This window comes from Aplidium turbinatum, chromosome 6 (assembly GCF_918807975.1).
Source record: "Aplidium turbinatum chromosome 6, kaAplTurb1.1, whole genome shotgun sequence".
Taxonomy (NCBI): Eukaryota; Metazoa; Chordata; class Ascidiacea; order Aplousobranchia; family Polyclinidae; genus Aplidium; species Aplidium turbinatum.
This window is the reverse complement of record NC_137477.1, coordinates 27,246,846-27,267,302: the sequence shown is the minus strand read 5'-3', so window position 1 is coordinate 27,267,302 and position 20,457 is coordinate 27,246,846. Positions and strand designations below refer to the sequence as shown.

General features: G+C 38.5%; 1 protein-coding gene across 1 annotated transcript; it reads left to right on the top strand.

Annotated features, from left to right (window-relative positions):
- The first annotated feature begins 1,366 nt into the window (after positions 1–1,366).
- On the top strand, positions 1,367–19,501 carry LOC145771679 (replication protein A 70 kDa DNA-binding subunit-like). The gene is made up of 14 exons (XM_082583412.1): positions 1,367–1,486; positions 3,684–3,807; positions 4,375–4,483; positions 5,315–5,412; positions 5,615–5,828; positions 10,150–10,321; positions 10,570–10,765; positions 11,614–11,753; positions 12,522–12,670; positions 12,925–12,992; positions 13,886–14,010; positions 16,027–16,140; positions 17,069–17,263; positions 17,922–19,501. Exons 1-14 carry the CDS (start codon positions 1,454–1,456, stop codon positions 18,021–18,023), a joined length of 1,839 nt encoding a protein of 612 aa, XP_082439538.1. The 5' UTR covers positions 1,367–1,453; the 3' UTR covers positions 18,024–19,501.
- Positions 19,502–20,457: the final 956 nt, after the last annotated feature.

Sequence of the window (20,457 nt, the reverse complement as noted above, 5' to 3'; positions counted from 1 at the left end):
CTAGAGTTATGAAATTTTCAGGCTACATAGTCTTTAACATTGTTTATAGCATATCACAAGCACAATTCACTAACTTCTCAAAAATTTGAATTATTGCAGTTTTTCATGAAAAATTGGCCTGGGGTATTATGAACCTTGCCGGGGCATTATGAGCTAATACAAACAACTTTCCATAAAATGCTTCAAAGCAGTGATTACCAACTCGGAAACTTGTAGAGTAGGGTTAAGAATATTTTTAGGAACTTCTTGCCTTTCAAGTCTGACTATTTGCATTATTTGAACAGGAAAAGCCGAAGTTGTGAGGTTCCAATGCAGTCAGCAATTCTTCACTTGCGTAGTAATCTACACAACTGGTCTCCTAGCAACGATGGTCGTGTGGTTTGCATGCAAACTTAGCAATGGATTCAGACACAAAACTCATGACCAACCACTGATGAAGAAAGCTAGCACACAAAATTTATTTTTACATTTTTCAAAGATATGCAAATCATGAAATCACAACAGTTCACTCAGTCACTTAGGTTAATGTTCAGTTTATTTAATCAGTTAACTTCATGTTCAGTGTTGAAGTGGCATTCAAATCGGATTGAGCCAAATGTTCTGGTTGTCTGCTCTGTGTAGGTGGGATAAGGGAGAACCTGCTCGATTTGACTAGTTTCTACATATTTCACATCATCAGATGGGGGCTTTTTGAAAATGAATTTTCACTTTTGCGGTAGAAACCATCTGGTTCATAATACCCCGGCTAGAGTGTTCTTATTCAATCTATTGCCTAACAAAACAAAATCAACATAAAGCTTAAAATCAGTTTGCATCATTATTTCATAACTATAACCTATTCCTGAATAAAAATCTAGATTTCTAGAGTCCCTGTACGAAGCATGCCAGGCCTACCAAAATGGAAAACTGAATTTACTTTTGACCTCTAAAACTACATTTTTCCAGTTCTACTGAGAACAAAGAACTGCTGACCAAAAATGATGATACCAAAAAAAGCATGGTGATCCTGTGACTAAAATATGCAAATGAGATCTTAGGATTTCCAACAGTTTTCCAGAAAATGGCCTGGTTCATAATACCCCATGGTTCATAATACCCCGGTCTCCCCTACCATGATTTTACACCAAATTTCTTTCTTGGGTTGGGACCTTGAATTGTTGGAGTAGGAAAAAAATATTTGAGATTATGAGTTTTTAGCTTATTTTCCGACAAAAAAACTTGGTTTCATTGGAAAATTTGAAAAAAAGTTTTGAAACCGTACACCCTTGTGTGCATTTAGCACAAATTTAATGCTTGAGTGGTCATGGATCCATAGCCTCAGAGGCTTTGTTACTGTTTTATGATAACTATAACCACTGCCATTTATATTAGAAATTTTCTATAAGCATATAATTTACCATTGCTTTCCTTTGATATTACTGGACTATTTACTGGATTTGTACAAAGCATAAGAATGGCAAGTCAGCTTTCTGAAGGAGCAATTCAGGTACAGTTGTCATTGAATAAATAAGGCAAACTCTTCTTTCAAAGAAAATGAAGGGGTGTACCAGCAAACATCTATAGGATTGGCCCATGATACTAGAGAAGGATCCACAGAGGATACAAACTGATATGAATGAATCAACAAGTGAATAAAAAAATAACAGTTAACCTCTCAAGTACATGTAGCTCCACACAGAGTGAAATTTACATGCCTTTTGACTCTTTTTTATTTCTTTAAAAGTAATGTCTAAAAAGACATTATTGACCCAAAAAGAATGTCTAAAAAGACATTTATGAAAAGTAATACTATGAAAAGTAATACTTTTCATAATGTCTTTTTAGACATTCTTTTTGGGTCAATAATGTCTTTTTAGACATTACTTTTAAAGAAATAAAAAAGAGTCAAAAGGCATGTAAATTTCACTCTGTGTGGAGCTACATGTACTTGAGAGGTTAACTGTTATTTTTTTATTCACTTGTAAACTCTTCTTTGTCTGTTTAATTGGTGCTGAACATTTTTTTGTCAGTGCAAGACTGCAAGTAGTATTCATGGTCATAGGCGCCGGGTTTTGAAAATCGCCGGGGGGGCAAACTTTCTATCCGACTGATTGCTTACATACAAAATGCTGATGTTTGTTTGCATCTATATGCCATTGTATAATGTATATTGCCAAGCTTTATAGTGTAGGCTCAGGCCTCGAAATTCACGGCGGACATCGGTCCGTCACAGCATGTGATGTCCGCGGGAAGTACCATCTAGATCGGTCATATTTGTCCGCCGAGAAATAACACAGGAACTAGCGACGCAAATCGTCATTGCATAGCACAACCACAAACAATTGTTGCAATAATATAATTTCCAGCGCATTCTAGAAAATGTGAATGCTGTATCCCTTAGCTTCTATTCAAGGAGGAAAACTTTCGATTTTTACATTGCTTCAACGATTGATGACATTGAATCAACGTAACAAAGGTGAATTCTTGGCTAAGAATCGATAGGAGTACAGGTACTTCTACAGTACACTAATCACGCGCAATTTAGTTCAACTTTTACGTCACAATGTCTGGCTTTGATCTCCGAGTAATAATGATACGGCAAGGTTGGTTACAAAATTAGATTATACGAGTAGGCTATTACAGCAAGATGCAACAAAATCTGTTAAGTTTTAGTATTACAGTAAGAAAGAAAAGACCCAAGGAAAATTCACTTTCGCTCACATGACACGCAAAAATAAACTTAAAGAAAAAAGCCTGTCAAACTTTGCACAGCAGAAAATAGTAGCGTTGGTGTAGAAATTTTCTGACTCCTGCCCAGAGCATTGTGACGCAATAAGCCACACGACCTCGTTCGGTGGAAGTTAATCAGTTACCGTATGTGACGTATTGACCAGCTACAGGGCGCTTTGACTCTTCAAGCGCAAGTCGTTGGTCTGATAAAAGCCTTCTAAAACCGTAGTTATAGTTCTGAAATGGCGAAGAATTATTATCAAGATAAAGTGATTAAGCATGACGATCGACGGCTAAAACTGGTGTGTCAGCCGTGATACTTAATTTGTCCGCCAAGATAGCTGCTCAGACCGGACACGTTTGTCCGCCGTCAACAAAAGCGAATTTCGAGGCCTGTAGGCTACTTTGAATTATATGCTGGTCACTTTGAACTTTAGCTCTTAATACGCGTAAATACTAAACTGAGCAAACTGCACCTCGTTATTGACACTCCCAAGAAAAAACAAAGCAGAAGAAATCAAGAAAAAAGTTTTTCAATCATTGTTACTATGCTTCAGCGGCACCATGATGGCGTTTATCATCTACCGTACTTCTTTTTCTTTTGTTATCTTCGGAGCAGCGCTCTTGTTGCAACAAGTAGATCTTTTAATTGAGATTGATCCGCAATGAAGGTCAAACTAAGGCAAATCTGAACTTAGAAACATTTGATTTAAGATTTTTTTTAAATAATTTGCGGGGGGGCAGCCACCCCGAACTAAAATCACGGGGGGGCGCCGCCCCCCTGGAGTCGGCGCCTATGTTCATGGTGACAGAATAAAACTGATAACAGTCTTTCCATCAGAAAAGAAAAAAAATCAATGTTGAAAAAATAACGTATGTTATTCCAAAAAGCATGAGAAAATCATCTTTTGTGGAGATAGTTTATAGATTTTTGATGCTGTTTGATGACTTTAAATTTAATTTCATGTATGCAGGCACTGATGAATGGTGAGTCACCATCTAAGCCGGTGTTGCAATGTCTCGGGACAAAAGCCATTGCTGGATCAGGAATGGAAAGAATACGAGTGTTATTGTCAGATGGAATCCATTCCTTTGGAAGTATATATATAATATATAAATCAAATGTAGTTATTACTATCTGAAGCCTTTACAAATTGTTTCACCTAACGGATCATCAGAAGGTCTTATTCAAATATATATATGTTGTTTTACTTACATTTTGAAAATACAACTAATGTAAGGAAAAATAAGTGGAAAATAAGACACAAACCAGAGGTTCTCAACCCGGGGTTCATAAATCCCCAAGAGTTTACAGGAGCATGGTTTACTTTTGTGTCTAACCAATACCACTTCTGAACTAAGAAACTTATTTGCAACAAACAAGCAGAGCCTTCACATTGAACTACATCATTTTAATACCGTAATAGTGTGATCATACCCTTTCCTTTGCGTCATCATTTTTGTCGAGTTAGTCAATATATTACCACTTTATTTGGTGTCAGCTTACTGGGATTTTGGTTGCTTGTTTGAAAACTGGGGATACTTAACACGAGAAAAGCTGAGAAGTGAAAACCTCTGATATAGACAAATTTACTACATTACAGTAGCACAATAGAGATAATAATCCTTCAATTGTAGTTCATAAGTTCTGCTTTTACCTTTCAGCTTCAATGCTGGCTTCACAGCTTAACTACTTGGTGAAAGATGGAACACTTGAGACACACACTGTTGTTCGCATCACACAATATCAATCTTCCATGTTGCAAGGAACTAAGTTAGTATCAGGTTTTGAGTTTTTTCTTCCAAAAATTACATAATGAATAGTGAATGTATCACCGGTCACATCTACTAAATATCAGATGGTATTTGCGTAGTTTCATTTTTTTTTCTGCAATCATCTTTATTTAACAACTGGTTATACAGACTGGAGATTGTACTAATAGCTAACTTGACAAGAAAAGAATTTTCATACTTCCATTGCCAACAATTTTGTATAGGCCTATAGAGCAAAACTTTCTATCAAAAGATGTAATCTTTTTTTTTTTCAGATAAATTGAGCACTACTTGATTTTGGCCCCTTTTTTCCACACATGTGTCCTAAAACTAGAAACCTTCATTTACTGCCTCTTGTGCTATTTTCAAAATCAAACGGAGACAAAAATTGCTTTTGACACAAAATCTATTTTTCTAGCACAAGGTTCTGACTAAATGTGTGCACTACATGTTGGTCTTTGTTAGAACCACACATAAAATATTTAAATAACTCTTGCTTACTGGAAGTGGAAAGTAAGAAGCAGCCACCTTATCTGTCTATTTTTAATTCTTTTGTTTCATACAACAACAACAACCCAGCTTTCACACTGGAAATAGTTTTTTGCCTTTCAAACAGCTATAGGTCAGTTTATTTGGTTTTGTTGTGAGAAAATTGTGTACAAACACAAATAGCAATTAGTTCGCGCAACAAGGATGGCAACAGGAGACCAAAAGGTTACCAAAGTCAGCTGCGACTTAAATGTTTAAATACATAACACTAAAAATTAAGTACAATAATTAAACACAATGGCCGCTATCATGATGGCCTTATAACATTTACTCCAACATTTAGGCGCATACTGATATGTTTAAACCTTGAAGTTGTGAAGTCTGCAGATGAAGTTGGAGGAAAAATCGGAGACCCTGTTCCACTTACGCAAGCACAGCAAGGTAAAGTAGCATATGCCATTGCTAACTTACAGTAAATGGGTATTAGTGAAAATTTGTTCAACAAATAGATAAATCATCTTAGGTGTACAGTTGTACACTGTACACTCTAGTTTACACTATCTTGTTTTATTGCTTGTATTGTAGGATAACTTTGTCCTGAGTTTTAATGAAGCGTTTGACATTTTAAAATGCACATTTGCAGCGGGGGCAACTAATGGTCCATCAAAAACTCCCTCAAACTTCCAGCAGCAACAAAATGGAAGTGTACGCCCCGACTCCTCTAACGCACCTACCGGACTGATGCACAGTCCTAAGCCAACTGGAAAAATATTTGGTCAAGATGAAGCTCCTACAACTCCTGGAGGTTCGCAAATCCGTGTCATGCCAATCGGAAGTTTAACTCCCTATCAGAACAGGTGAAAGAGCAAGAAAATATTTGCAAATGATAATTGTGAAATGTACTTCTGCTCATCAACAACAATTTCACTAGTAGGCGGGTCAATATATGAAAAATATGGGGGCAACCCCAAAAAAATTTATACAAAAGGTTTTTTTGTTCCAAGTGTATGATTAGGTTGTACTATACCCCAGAAAAAAAGTCTACAAAAATCTGACCCCGGGAAAGTGGTCAATTTACATAATTTGAAAATGGTGACCCCCCAAATTTTTCAATGTACACAAATTTTTTTTTAGTTCAATTAACACACTATAAATGTATTAAACACATATAAACATGGTATCTATGCACCAAATGAACATATCAGAAACCGTCTGTGATGTCATTATGATCTCATGGAAGACATAAGCGTCGATTTTTTAACATTTAAGAAAAAATCTGAGGGGGCAAGATGATAAAAAGTGTGAAATATGTACCCAAATTTGAACAGTTCCATAAAATTACACTGTCAAAGCTACAAAAAAGAACAGAAAAGCAGGGTGGCTGCCCCCCAAACAATTTCTACTGGGGGGCGCGCCCCCCTGCCTCCCGGGAATCGACGCCTATGATGAAAGAGTATATGCACTAAACGTCAGAGAATGTCAGAGATGAAGTACCATTTTTCAAGTTATGATTGTTACATACTAGTAGTCGTCACAATTATCATCGGTACTGTCTGTGTCGTCTTGATCCAATAGAAGGACATTGTTTGGGTTTTCACAGGACACAAGTTGGCATTGTCCACAAGGGTCAGGTCTGATGGAAATTCTCGAAACTGTTTATGGGGACAATGCAGTAAAGCATATGATGGGTGGCAAAGCTGTGCAGAGAGCTTTGCGGGACCACCTCTTGATAGAAAAATGCTTGAATGGAATGCTGGTCTCTGAAATGATGGATAGTGATCCCGAGTTAGCTGGTTCAGTGAAGTCGTGTGAGGACATGTACACCTTGTTGATAGAAGGAAAGACCACATTGGAAACAGTAGCTACTTCGGAGACAAATGCTAAACTTCAGCAAGCACTTGACAAGAAGAAACTTGGCTTGTCTGGTAAATCCAGGACAAGTAAGCTTTGGATTTGTTACATGAACATGGTCAAATGTACACGAATGCTGCTGATGGCAGGTCGAATTGGTTCCTGGGATAGACATCTTAGTGCTGTTGCCGAGTACTTACAAATATTTGCTGCTGCAGGGCACCACAACTACTTAAAATCAGCATACTTGTACTTGCAAAACATGCAAAACCTCAAAATGAAGGACCCTGCTGTCTTCAAGAAATTTCAGGATGGATTTCATGTCATCAGGCGAACCGACAAAGTCTGGGCTGGCCTTGGTTCGGACCATGCAATTGAACAGACATTGATGAGATCGCTAAAGACAACCGGTGGCTTGACAAGGGGTAGTGGAATGAGCGAGGAGCAGCGAGCCTTGTGGGTGTTATCCTCACCAGCTTATTCAGAGTACAATCATGCGATGGAGGACTTCAACAAGCATGCATTTACAACGAGTGCACAGCATAAGGAAATGAGTGGGGCAAGGATGAAGAGAGATCAGGCCGACCTCGCAAAAATCAAAGAAAAACTCCAATTATTCAGTCCATTTTGTGCGTATCCAACGCTGAGGAACATCATCACTGGAGTGATTGCGAAAGATGGCGTAAATGTTGATGACTATCGAACAGTCGGAAGGAAAATCTTAGAAAAAATGGAGGGTCAGCCAGTTTTTACATATGCAAGTAAACGGAAGGACAAAGTGAAAACTTTACGTGATTCATGTTGCATCAAAGTTTCCCAAGATAGATCCATCGATCCCGCCCTACTTTTTCAGAGACTTTTGGTCATATCGAATGCAGGTGACTTTTCTCTAGAGGAGGTTCTAGAATACGAACTGAGCCCATTCCCACCTGCCCTGTTTGAGACAAGCAACATTATGAGGAAGCCAGAGAAAACACAGCTTGCTAAAGCAATCGATGAGTACGCAAGCAGCCTATCTGATGAGGCTGTTACCAACGAAGTACCACAGACCAAGAAGTATGTCCTTGATGGTGGTTCCCTCATGCATCGCGTACAATGGACGAAGGGAAGCACATACGGTGCCATTGCGGATGGCTATGTCGACTTTACCCTACGCAATTACGAGATGGCGACAGTGGTTTTCGACGGTTATTGTGATCAACCATCAGTGAAGGACTGCACCCACCAACGCCGTCAGCAGAAAAATCATCCTAAAGTGAGCTTCACTCCAGCAACAGTCTTCACTGGAAACAAGGATGAATTCCTGTCACAGGGCTGCAATAAGCAAGGGCTGATCAATATGATAAGCAACAAACTGCAAGAGAAAGGCCCCACAGTTATAAACGCTGAAGGAGATGCCGACTATGATATTGTTCAGGCAGCTATTGCAGCTTCTGAATACCACACTACAACCCTGGTTGGAGAAGACACAGATCTCTTGATCCTTCTCCTCTATCATATCGACAGTCGGAAGAAGACAATGTATTTTCGTTCGGTCAAAAGATCAGAGGGTGTACAATATTAATCCCCTAAAGGAATGTCTCGGACAACAGCTATGTTCTCAGTTACTCTTCATCCATGCGTTTACAGGATGCGATACCACCTCACGAATCTTCGGAATAGGAAAGAGAACACTCTTTCAGAAAGCCACCAAAGGCGACAATGAGCTAGAATCTTTGGCACTTGCATCTACAAAACCTGGCCAGAGGGTGGATGCAATTGAAGAGTATGGCAAACAGTCAATGGTTCTACTGTATGCTGGAAAGCAAAGCGATTCGCTGGCATCTTTGCGACATTCTGCGTTGAAAAAGAAAGTAGTTTCAGTGTCATCCTTCGTTGCGCCAGCCCGACTCCCACCAACTGCATCTTCTACAATATTCCATTTCCTGCGTGCTTACTATCAAATAATGATATGGATAGGACTAGAAAGCAATTTGGACCCTACTGGCTGGGGTTGGAAGATTGAGGACAAACAATTCGCACCAGTAATGACTCTGAAAAACCCTGCACCGGACAATCTGTTAAAGATTGTGCATTGCAATTGCACGATCGCTTGCACAACACGGCGATGTACATGTAGGAGGTACGGATTTCCGTGTACTTCTGCTTGTGGACAATGCCAACTTGTGCCCTGTGAAAACCACCCAAACAATGTCCTTCCATTGGATCAAGACGACACAGACAGTACCGATGATAATTGTGACGACTACTAGTATGTAACAATCATAACTTGAAAAATGGTACTTCATCTCTGACATTCTCTGACGTTTAGTGTATATACTCTTTCATCATAGGCGTCGATTCCCGGGAGGCAGGGGGGCGCGCCCCCCAGTAGAAATTGTTTGGGGGGCAGCCACCCTGCTTTTCTGTTCTTTTTTGTAGCTTTGACAGTGTAATTTTATGGAACTGTTCAAATTTGGGTACATATTTCACACTTTTTATCATCTTGCCCCCTCAGATTTTTTCTTAAATGTTAAAAAATTGACGCTTATGTCTTCCATGAGATCATAATGACATCACAGACGGTTTCTGATATGTTCATTTGGTGCATAGATACCATGCTTATATGTGTTTAATACATTTATAGTGTGTTAATTGAACTAAAAAAAAATTTGTGTACATTGAAAAATTTGGGGGGTCACCATTTTCAAATTATGTAAATTGACCACTTTCCCGGGGTCAGATTTTTGTAGACTTTTTTTCTGGGGTATAGTACAACCTAATCATACACTTGGAACAAAAAAAACTTTTATATAAATTTTTTTGGGGTCAAACCTTATATTGACCCCCCTATAGATCAGTGCTACCAATTTAAAAATAGGGAACAGGACATCTTGTCGCAGCCGACCTGCCGCAAGGACATCTCACCTATAGACGACTTGACCCATATTCTTCACTAATCCGATTATCGCTTTCTCATCATCGCCCATGATTTGCTTGACTCGAATTTTGGACATTTGTTGACCTATTTTAGAAAACAGCATCAGAATAATCTTGTTGATTGCTTAAGTTTTTAATATTGTTAAAAATATTTCATGTTGATCCAAAATAAAAGCCACCTTCGAATCTAAACCTAAAAAATAATGAGAAATAAAAGTTTGTGCGCATGATTTACAGTTGAGTTAATGTGGTATCTCATCAAACTGGTGTTATGTGGTGTATTCTAAAAAATATTGTGTCATGTATTACATGTAATATAATTCACATCAAACTTTTTCTAACATTGTCGCTTATATGATGGGTAATTAGTTTAAGCACAACCACAACCAATCCCCTCGTTAATTCCAGGTGGTCAATCAAGGCACGTGTAACACAAAAGGGACAAATGCGAGAGTGGAAGAATGCCAGAGGAGAGGGAAAGTTATTCAACTTCACTGTTCTTGACGAGTCCGGTGATATCCGGATAACCGGTTTCAAAGAAGAAGCGGATAAATATTTTGAGATGATCGAAGTTGGAAAGGTGAGTGTTTTTGTAGCTTGCAATTTGCATTTCCGCATTGTGGTGCTTCATTATAAATTGTAAAGCAGCTGTCAATACCTTTGCCAAATGATGCAGATAGTGCTTAAAACTATTATTTCATATAGATTGTGATTTCGTGTTTTCTTGGTTAAAATTTTCCCTCTGTCACTTGGTCAAGGGATTTTCACAGCCGTTTTGTAAAAATGACTTGTTTTATTTTACTATCTTTAATGATTGTCAACGTTTAGGTTTATTACATTTCCAACGCCACGCTGAAACCTGCCAACCAGCAATTCAATAACACCAGCCACGACTACGAGATGACGCTACGTCGTGACTCCGTCATTAATTTATGTGACGCGTCAGAGAGCAATTTTATTCCCAAAGTTCAATACAATTTTAAGAAAATCAAAGATTTGGAACATAACGTGAATGGTCTTGTTGGTGAGTATTGTTATCACGAAAATTATTCATTTCACTCCGGCACAACCTCTTTATAGCGCAAATAGTTTATAACAGATCGCTAACACCTTTTGTGTTTGTCCTGTGGTTGGTTTGGTTTTGAATCTTTATCCTCCGACTAACAAAGCATAGGTTATTCCTGGTAGTTTCGCATTCTTGTAGAGGCTCTTGACGCATGGCTGGTTACCAAGATTGACAGAGTGAAGTCTTCCGATTGTTCAATGTTTAAGTGTTGTTGGCGGGGAATAATTCCATTCACTAGGTGCCGCTGAATGGAGAGCAATCCTGAAATGCGTTGCTCAAGCGCACACCCCAAGAGTCGAACCAGCGCCGCGTGATCTTGAGCTGGGCACGTAACCACTGAGCTAACGGGGCGGACAGTTGTGTTTATACGTAGCTCAGTGCAGATTGTAATTTCAGTCATTTATTATTAACATTTCACGAATAAATGTTGTTTTGTTTAGATGAATTAAGTTATTTTCCTGACGAGAGCAGAAAGTTTTGCTGAAAACATTCCAATTTATGTAGTTAAAGTAGTTATCTTTTATTTTATGTATTGTTTTTGAATTATGCAATTTAATCCTATTAAGTTTCTATCAATTTTATCTGTCTACATGGTATTCAAAAATAGTGTAAAACTTCTAAAAAGTGTGTTAAGCGTCCTTATGTTGTTATTGTAGCTGAAATTGTTCAAAGATTGCCTATGATATTTTTAACTGTTTCTTGATGTGTGTGGTATTGATTCGTCAACGAGTGTATTTATGTTTTTTCCTAATGAATGTCTCATTTCTCTTTTTTCAAAATTCCACCGCTGTGGTATCTTTCAACAGACGTGATTGGAGTTGTGAAGTCTGTTGACGATCTGACTACGATAATGATACGAAGCCAGAACCGTGAAACAAAAGTGAAAAAATTCCTGCTTGTTGACCAATCAGGCGCCGAAATACGAGTGACGCTGTGGGGAAACGAGGTAGGAAAGTCACAGTTTGAACTTTACCTCCGCTAGTAATCAGGGGTATGGCCTTCCAGTATTTTGCATGATGCATACAAATGCAACTTTGTGCTAGTCGTAAGGAAAATAACTTGTTGAAGCGATTGTTGTTTCTACAACCTTTTAAGCGCATCATGCTTGGGAACTACTACAATACACAATATTGCTGTTTACTAATGGAGTAAGGTGGTATGGGCATGTTTTGAGAAGGGATGAAGATGATGTTTTGAAAAGAGCGCTGGAGTTGCGAGTGGAGGGTCGTAGAAAACAAGGAAGACCCAAGAAAACGTGGAAAAGGCAAGTTGAGGAAGAAAGCAGCAAGGTGGGCTTAACGAGAGAGGACGCGTTAGATAGATCGATGTGGAGGCAGGGTGTGAAGGCGATTGCGGCATTTGGAGGTGAATCCGGTCACCCTCGGTAACGGGGACATCACCGGATTAAAACTGGACTACTACTACTATAAAACAAAGTCGACGAAACAGCAAGTTTCATTTTGAAAAGTTCTGAGTCCGAATCGTTTATACTATTTTGGCTTTTTGCTTTCATAAAAACGGTTTAAAGTAACTTGGGTAGAAACTTGTAATGAAATTTTTAGCTAAAACATCTGACATTGAAATGTACTTACTTTTGGTAACTTTATGGCCGTATATGGTCTCGATGGTGTTTTTCTGGCTTAAATAGTTTTCTGAATTATCAGTTAAGCATGGTGAGGCTGCAAACATTTCTCATTACGTTTTCTACGTTCAGGCCGAATCTTTCGATGGGTCCACTCACCCTGTTGTTGCCTTGAAAGGTTGTAAAGTATCGGACTTTGCCAATTGCTCTTTGTCCACCGTGAGCTCAACCACTCTCGCCATCAACCCTGATATTCCCGAAGCCTACCAGCTCAAGCAATGGTGAGAACAACCATAGCGAAAGAGTGTGTGGTTAACTTATCAAAAAAAAAAATTGATTGTGATCTAGAGATTAAGAGTTGTCTTTGAGAATGGAGTTTCACAGTTTATACTTCAGTTCTTAGCTTTTCTTTGGTGCTAGTAATCTTATGACGTCGCATATGGTACGATATCTGTGACTGAGGTAGTCCAGTAATTATTTGTCACTACTTCGCTCTAACTCGACATTCAAAACTTAAAATTGTCATCTTTACCAGGTATGAAACCGGAGGAAGCTCCCAAGCCACACAAAGTCTCACCACGAATGCCTCGGGAGGTGGCAGTAGTAAGTATAACCTTGTAATTGTACAAAAATATTTTCCCATTTTATACATATATTTTTCTTCTAGTAATGCTTTTGCCACTGTTTACTTGTAATTGGGGTTAGTGTATTACAATGTTTTTCTTGTTTAGTGTTGTGTTTTTGTCTTCTATTTGCATTGTTTTGGTACTGTTTAGTGTTTATCACCAGGTCATTGATTACTTTTCGTTGCTTTTACTTTTCACTATCCGTTGTCTGATGAGATCCCGTTTATAGCCAGATGTGTAGATGTTGGATCACTTCGATATCGCACTGTAATTATATTAACTCTTCGTTTCAAGCGTTTTTTTTTTACTCTGGAGCTTTATGTTAGTATCTTGTCAGATTATTGCTACAATTGTTTTGTTGATACCGCACAGCATTTACATATCAACGCTATCAGAATTCTTCATCCCATATCTCAGTAATCACTTAAATTCCAATCAAAATTAAGGCGACAATACTAGTGCTAGCAATACTTCTTGATAGTCGGACAAATAGGTCACAACCGAACAAGATGTTGTTCCCCAAACCCAACAAGGCATATGTCTTTGAAAAGGTCTTGAGATGCTCTATTAGATTAAAGCAAAAGTTTCGTAAAATAATAACAAAATTGAATGTGAGAGGTCACTTTCTTATCACAAGACAATAATGAGTTCAAAAATGCCAAATGATGAATTTTTTAAGAGTTCTGAAATCGGTACTGAGGGCAAGAAAAAGTAGTTTTATTGCACAAATGCGTTTAAAAACCAGTAAAATATGTACTACATAGTACATATACAACATCTTCATTAAATTTCCTATCTTTTTGACTAAAAAAAATTAATATTGTTTATCACTAGTATTGTCGCCTTAACGAACTAGTTGTCACTTCACAGGCGCATCAAATTGGAAAACTTTGAGTGAAATCAAGTCTGAAAATCTTGGGACAGGTGATAAACCCGATTACGTCACGAGTAAAGTAACGATCTTGTATTGCAAGAAGGAAAACGTGTTGTATCAGGTGAGATCTTTTACGTCACTTTAACGAGGTTATGCCTTGCATATAGGCCAGAGCCAACTTCCTCTCCGTTTGCAGAGTTGGGCACCCGCTACTTTTAAAGTAGCGCGCTACTTGCTACCGCTACTTGGGCCAAAGTAGCGCGCGCTACCGCTACCCGCTACCAATTTACAAAAGTAGCGCGCTACCCGCTACCGCTACTCGGGCCAAAGTAGCGCGCGCTACCGCTACTTCTTCCGCTACTTTTGTCTAAAATTACACTAGGAAACACTCAAGTCCCTAGTGACGCAAAAATGACCTTGAAAACGAATGTTATCATTCGTTTACGCTGTCATTTTAACGTCGTTATAAAAAACACATTCTAAGGGAAATTTATTGTTACGCATCTTTCAAAAACACGAGCATTTCAAAATGAGAGTCACTAAGTCCTGCCCGCTTTGGCTTAAGCATATCTTTTCCATCAGAGAAAAGTCTCTCCACCGCAGCACTGGAAGGAATGGGGGTGTTGTATATTTTAATGAGCAGATGTTTTAACTCGGTATTCGAAAAGCTCAAGGACTTGCTCTTGTCCGAAAAAAAGGCGTCTACAATATTGTTGCTTCCGTCTGTACCGACGCTTCACGGGATGGCGCAAACACTCCAAAAAATACATCCTCGGAGTCATGACTGGTGTTGGTGTCATCTTCTCGGTATCAACCTGGCTTGACGTCTCCCGCAACAGTCGAATTGCATCTGTCTTGACTTTTTCTCGCAGTGCATCAGCATCATCCGTGGAAACGTAGTGCAGAAATTGTAGCCACGACGTCTTGAAGGAAAGATGAAGACATGATGCCATAAAGCATTTTATGTTGTTGAAGCACTTGTTGAATCGTTTCTTCACCTTCAAGGACTTTTCTATTTCAACTCCTCACAGGTCACAAGATCACTGATCTCGGTCAACTTCTTTCGCAAATTGTGATGGTTGGAAGCAAGACTCCGTAATATGCCTTGGACTCGCTCTGGAGAATGTCTAAAGCGTGGCAGATAGGCTTCATCACACGGAGATATTCGCCGAAGAAGTTGACGTCAGCTAGAAAAGACCGAAAATTTGCAACCAAGACGATTATATAGCTGTTTGAGTGTTTGACCACGCCAGTATTGCAAAAAAACAAGCATTTTTTTCAATTTAAATTAAAAAGTAGCGGGTAGCGGAAGTGCGACTGAAAAAAAGTAGCGCCTCTCCCGCTACCGCTACTTTGGAATAAAAAAAGCGCCGCTACTGCAGCCGCTACTCCAACTAAAAAGTAGCGCCGCTACCGATACTTTTACCAAAAAAGTAGCGCGCTACTGCCCACCTCTGTCCGTTTGTAATGACATACCATTTATTTTTTTCTCTATTTTACAATTTTTTTTTTTTTAAGCGGGAAAGGTGCTGAAATCTCAAATAATTTAACGTTACTTTTTTCATTCTTTATTTTGTCTAAATTACCAATCAACATAATTATACACAATCACACATAGCGTGTCCGTCTGCACATTTTGTTGTGTGAAATTAACTGTAGCTGAGTCGTTTTGCGACTTCTCGTTGACCGTGTAGTTTGACCCGTTTCCCTCCAAACCAGCCATCTTTATCAAACAATTTCTTTCGAGTCCCTTTTCTTTGACTCGCATTGTGTATACCGATGACTTTTTGAATACTCTACTCTTTATAATGTTTGTCCACTTGCAGAAATGTCATCGGAATTGAATATTGCTTTATTTACATTTGATACAGAAGCTGATGGGATCTTAAAGTAGTACAGAACCTTATTTTAATTCCCTGGTCCCATATTCAAGCTTTAAATGTTCCTTTCTCAAGCCGAGAATCAATCTATTTCATTGGCTCAATTGTTCAAAGCCAATAAATACATTTCTTCATTTACACGAAGACTATGAAAACATGGCTCGAATCACCATTTTTTTTTGCTTGGCCTTGCGAAAACTCAAATCCAGGTCAATAAAGCGGTAGTAACAGCCATGGCTAACTGTGTTCTCTGTTAGGCTTGCGTGACACAACAATGCAACAAGAAGGTCGTGGATCTGGAGAACGGACAATATCGTTGCGAAAAGTGTAACAAGAATTTTGATTCTTTCACCTACAGAATGCTGCTCAATGTGAGTATCGGTTCTGACAAGCGTAACAATTAGGACTGGATTCAAGTAATTAATTACTTACTTGAAAACTTTTACTTGTCGGTTTCTTGAGTAATTTTCAATTCCTTAATGTTTTTTTTCTGATTGGGTCATAATTGCTAACAGCTGTAACTTACAATGCATTGTTTTTACTTTTCATTTTCTCTGCTTGTTTGTTTATATGTGGTGCTATTGTTACAAAATAAATTGACTTGACTTTTGAAGTAGGCCTACGAGGTCTTCCACTCTTATGACGATCTTCAGATGTACCAAGTTCCTTAAATCTATTCACAACATGGCAAACGGTGGTTTTGACAACTTTTAAGAGCTTAATGATCTCAGAGTTGGTTTTTCCCGCAGGATGGAGCTGAATGATGGCTTCTCTTTGGCCCATTTAGACCTTACAATTAGACCTAAATTTTAGAAAGTTAAACAAGATATTTAGCATATTAAAAGGTATATAAGTGACATTCAACATGTTTAATCATAACATAAAAAAAGTCCAAGAAGTTTCTGATCACTTTGTAGTGGAACAAAAAGTTTTGCAGCAATTTGAGAATTAATCGTCACAGTTTGGCAATTTGGTTTCCCATAGCTATCCTTTCAAAGAGATATAAAGTACACTTATTTAGCCTGAATTTCGAAATCAAAATTATGTCTGCCTCATCATTGTTGCACGTAGGCAAGGCCTGTTATGTGTGTCGCTGTGGGCTGATTGTCGCGATATGTCTTTGATATAGCTATTTTGCTTTTTCCAGTCTGTTGTGTTACATTTGCTACTGTATTAAAATATCGTACTGGACAACGCCGCAACTTACCACATACGCAAAACTGTTTTGTTATGATGAATTATTTTTACTTTTTTGAAATGATACTTAACGAACTAGTAACTCGCAATATTCGTTCGTAGATGCATGTAGCAGATGAATACGACAGCACTTGGATCACGTGTTTTCAAGATCAAGCAGAAATATTGCTGGGTGTGTCAGCCCAAGATTTGGGTGAAATGAAACAAGAAAATGAGACGAAATATGAAAACGTTTTAAAGGCAGTTGACTTCAAAAGTTTTTTCATGAAATTCCGGATCAAGTCTGACAGATTTAACGTAAGTGGCAAATTGTTAACCTTATACCGAAGTTTACGATAGAGATAGACAACTCGTGGCGTAACTTTACAAACTTTTGTTTGAACTAACAGTAACTACAGTTGTGAGTGATTTCTTGTTTTTTTTTTTACGAGTGTGCCAAGCATTTGGAATAACTGCTTTCAACGTAGGAAACAGTCTGCTTCAATCTTGAAATAGGTTGAACATAATGACAATTCTTCACCCAAATTTAACTACCAGGCGTTTGATGCATCACAGTTGGGAGCATATGCTTTCAGTTTATCATGACTTTACATGACTTTATCTTTACTTTGCAAGAGCTGGGAAAATAATTTATATAATCTTTTTTATAGAATCCACTGATGAAATACTGTTTGACCAACTAACCCACCAAATCAGTCATTTTATGTGTTGATTGTTAAAAAAGGGTCGATGTATTGATTGGGACCACTCTTAGTATGCACTGTTTTGACGTTCAATGAAGTGAGAATGGTGGATTGTATGTTGACTGACCAGTGATCATTTCGAAGTTTATTGCATGTTTTTGTGTTGTGTAGCTTAATTTTTACATTAATTTTACACAAAGCTAAAAAACATGTGTCTTAATTTTGATTTTAAAACAATGAAATTGAACCATTTTTATGTATTTTCCTTTCAGGATGAAGAGCGGACCCGTGTTACCGTCATGAACGTTTCGCCAATCAGCAATGTTGACTACATTAGGAAGTTGTGCGCTGACATTCAGAAATTGCGTGCATAAAGATAACGGATTTTTTTGGAGTCCAGCAATAAAGTTTCGTTATTTTAATGTTTAGTGTTGTTCAAGCAACGCAGTTTGCGCTGAAATTACGCGGAACTATTGCTTTTCAGTTTTTTTCGCTTTCAGTTGTCAGTAACTGTTTTTTGTTCCCTGCCAATGTAGTTACCACTTTACATTTATTAAGTGTCTGTTTTGAGTAACAACCGGTTACAGATCTATGTGATCATGACAATTTAGTTTGTTTTTTAAATCAGTTAAAACACTTGGAGTGATCTGAGTCTATCACTCTAACTTGGTGCTAATAGTTTGAAAGTTATAGTTTCAAACCTTGCTGTAATCCTCGTTACAGTTATGTGATGACATGAGGATGGGTCACCGCAACTTCACTTATCAATAGTATGTTTGACAGGCGTTCTTCTGGTTCTCTATTTCACGATTGCTAAACTTGCTTTGTGTACAGTGCATAGTATGGCCTTTTTCGTTACGCGGTGATCTTGTTACATCGAATGCTTCAATTCTGTTGGGGATGGCTTGCGCGAAAGACCATTCAAACATGCAAAATTTTTAGTGCAGAAGAGATATTTGCAACGGAATTCAGTTTTGGCATGCTCATGATTGAAACTGTTTTCACCCAGTTATGTTATATTGACAGTTTGTTGCTCATGAAGTATCCAGCTTGTGTACAGGCACTGTTCTACACTGCTCTCGTAGGATAAATGTCACTACAACGATTTCACTTTGCTGGTTAGTGGTTACTTCAGCCAAAAATTCAGTTTAGTTTCTATTTTCACCTGAAACTGTAAATATAGCCTTCAAGAATTCCGAAGTTTTGTCGCCTCTCTCAATCCAAGGGACTTGGCTAGCTTGCTGTAATTAGCAAAATCAGTCAAGGATTTTTCACATTGTTTAGGAGTCTGGCTGGTATTACGTCACCTTACTCAAAGTAACTTTTCCTCACTAGCTATTTTTAGTGGTTGGTTTAAATCTTTATTTTCGGACTTTGAAAGCCTCTGATTGGCTATTCCTGACAGTTTCGTATACCTGTGGAGGCCTGGGCCACTGACGTAGGTCTGGTCACAGAGTTTAAGAATGAAGTTTTCGATTGTAAAAATGTTGTTGCATGTGAATTATTCCATACACAAGGTTTCCAAACAGTACACGAAAACTACCACAATCTACTTGAAATTTGTATGAACCATTGATTGACCTGAGTAGAAACAAAAAATATGATTCTTAAGGCCAAGCATATTAAGCTCATGCTTCAATCACAATAGCTACAATATCACATATTCTGGCAAAATGTGGAAGACAATTAGCAACAAAGTAGCAACCTAACCTTAGTTCATACGCGAATAAGTGACTCTTGTCAAGTCGGTCCAAAGAAAAAAGTTATATTATTTTGGCAAATCGTTTCTTCGAGAGGGTGATTTATGTATTGGTGTGAATTTAAGCGTATAATCATTTGCGTCATCTCATAAAAATCAATCTATATTTTTGCCTAAAAGCACGAAAAAAGAACAAATTAGAAATTGATAGTGCCACTGATTCAAACTGTATTTTGACCTGATGGTGTAACCACGTAGCGCAGTGTATCTGACATAGTGATATCTGCAATGTTTCCCCTTTCTGGATGCTGGTTGCTGATATGACATGCTTGTCGTTGATTGGAATGTTCCCGCTTGTGCTTTCATCACCAGCACATATGGTCACATTTCCAATAGGTGATTAGCATTTGTTGTCAATCACAATTGAATCGTTCCACTCGACGCAAAGCAATTCTCGCTCGAATGAAACTTGACGGCCAGCAGCAGTTCCACAGGCATTAGTGACTTCCCAAATGAGGCGCTCCACAGCCTGAGTGTAGAGGCAATTATCGTAAAGTTTCTTGCCTAGAGAAACAACAGCAAGTGCGGGTGGCTGGAGTCGAACATGCAGGCTTTCGACTGTGAGCCCAACGCGACTGTGAGCCCAATAATGATAATTCTTTGTCGGGCACTAGGACTTAGTCGGGCACCCCAGTTGGGGCCCAACATATTTTCCGTTTGGTACCCCGACAGGTCCCAGTTGTCGTTGCTGTCTGGGGAGCGATCAATAACGTATAGCCTCGTGACTCCCTCCATAAAATTTGTCATTGCTGTCTGGGGAGCAATCAATAATGTGGGTCTGCTACTATTCGGTGAGTCCGCATTTGGTCATCGATGTAAATTTCACTAACTTTTCGAAATTGTGTGACGCTTTCGTAAGAGCAGTCTGACCGCAAGTAAGTTATGAAATCAGTTTTATAGCTTATTATGTTAGGAGTTTAGCTGACACTTTAGAAGTTAATAGCGTGCCTTTTCTAGCCGCCATTAAAACTTTTGTCTGACTGCGTACGTCGGGGCGAGTTGTCACAGCTGTGACAGCTTACGAGAAGAAGAAGCAAAATTTGGCATAG

Bases quoted from the DNA above. Each gene is read 5' to 3' on its own strand.
- LOC145771679 (XM_082583412.1), top strand. From the start codon at position 1,454: ATGGCAAGTCAGCTTTCTGAAGGAGCAATTCAG. The intron at 3,808-4,374 runs GTATATATATAA...TTTACCTTTCAG, and splicing joins TGGAATCCATTCCTTTGGAA to CTTCAATGCTGGCTTCACAG. The intron at 10,322-10,569 runs GTGAGTGTTTTT...GTCAACGTTTAG, and splicing joins AGATGATCGAAGTTGGAAAG to GTTTATTACATTTCCAACGC.